We start from the raw sequence: 954 nt of genomic DNA on the forward strand, positions 1-954 counted from the left end.
TAAAACACCTGTTTTTGCATTAAATATTAACTAAAATACCTGTCTGTAGCTGCATTTTAATCTTGACGAGGTCGACAGGACAGGCGACCGAGAGCTGCACGACGCCGCCCGCGCAGCCTGAGAGGAAGACCTCCGTCAGGCTAGGCTTCTCCTTGCCCTTGTGCAGCGCCCGCATGCAGTTGCCGTACACGCCGAAGAAAACTGCGTTCAGCGTCCCTGTTGCCAGAAGCGGGAACCCCATCCCTTTGTAGAACCCGCGTACCTGCCATGTGCAACGATGTTTCAGTTCGCATAATTGTGCAAGTTCTTTATCATAAATTGTTCGCCTTCAGTTTCATATATTGTGCCGCTTCAGAATCATAGATTATATATCTGAGTCATATACATCCCATCGAGCCAGTTCTATTGAATCATTGTTTAAGTGTCTTTTTGTGTACTATATATTTTGTTTGAAAAATTTTTCATGCTCAAAATGAATGCGACTTCGACGTACGAATTCAATCAATCAGTGAAAACATTCGAACGTCAGATACATAATGTATGATAATCGATCTAGATATTGATTAGATTTTGTTTTCGATCATGCTCAATTAAAGCACATACTTCCCACCAGATAATGTGCAATGTATTAACTGATACAGACAGACTCATTTCGAATATTCTAGATGAAACCATCCCGAATCACGCATCACAGATCTTTGCAGGAGATCATTACAAAATCAGTATAACTATCCTCATACTTTTCATCCAGTAATTCTAATAATTATCTGTAATATTTACTATAATTTACATGATCAACAACATTATTATTCATGTCAGTAGCAGTATTACCAACCCCCTCGTATTTGAAGGTCCGGGAGATGCCTGAGATTGCGGACACGTTGCCCAGCGCCTGCTGCCGCACCTTGATGGTGTCCATAGGGTGACCGACCAACAGCCCCGCGCAGCCTGCAA

At 42.3% G+C, this 954-nt stretch overlaps 1 protein-coding gene across 1 annotated transcript; it reads right to left on the reverse strand.

Moving 5' to 3' along the window:
- Window positions 1-39: 39 nt before the first annotated feature.
- LOC108682957 (solute carrier family 25 member 45-like) lies at window positions 40-949 on the reverse strand (the record flags this gene model as incomplete). Its single annotated transcript, XM_018172224.2, has 2 exons — window positions 40-262; window positions 836-949. Coding segments are annotated over 2 exons (337 nt in total), but the record flags the coding sequence as incomplete, so codon positions are not given.
- Between the last annotated feature and the right edge of the window lie 5 nt (window positions 950-954).

This window comes from Hyalella azteca, unplaced genomic scaffold, assembly GCF_000764305.2.
Source record: "Hyalella azteca isolate HAZT.00-mixed unplaced genomic scaffold, Hazt_2.0.2 contig16718, whole genome shotgun sequence".
Lineage (NCBI taxonomy): Eukaryota > Metazoa > Arthropoda > Malacostraca > Amphipoda > Hyalellidae > Hyalella > Hyalella azteca.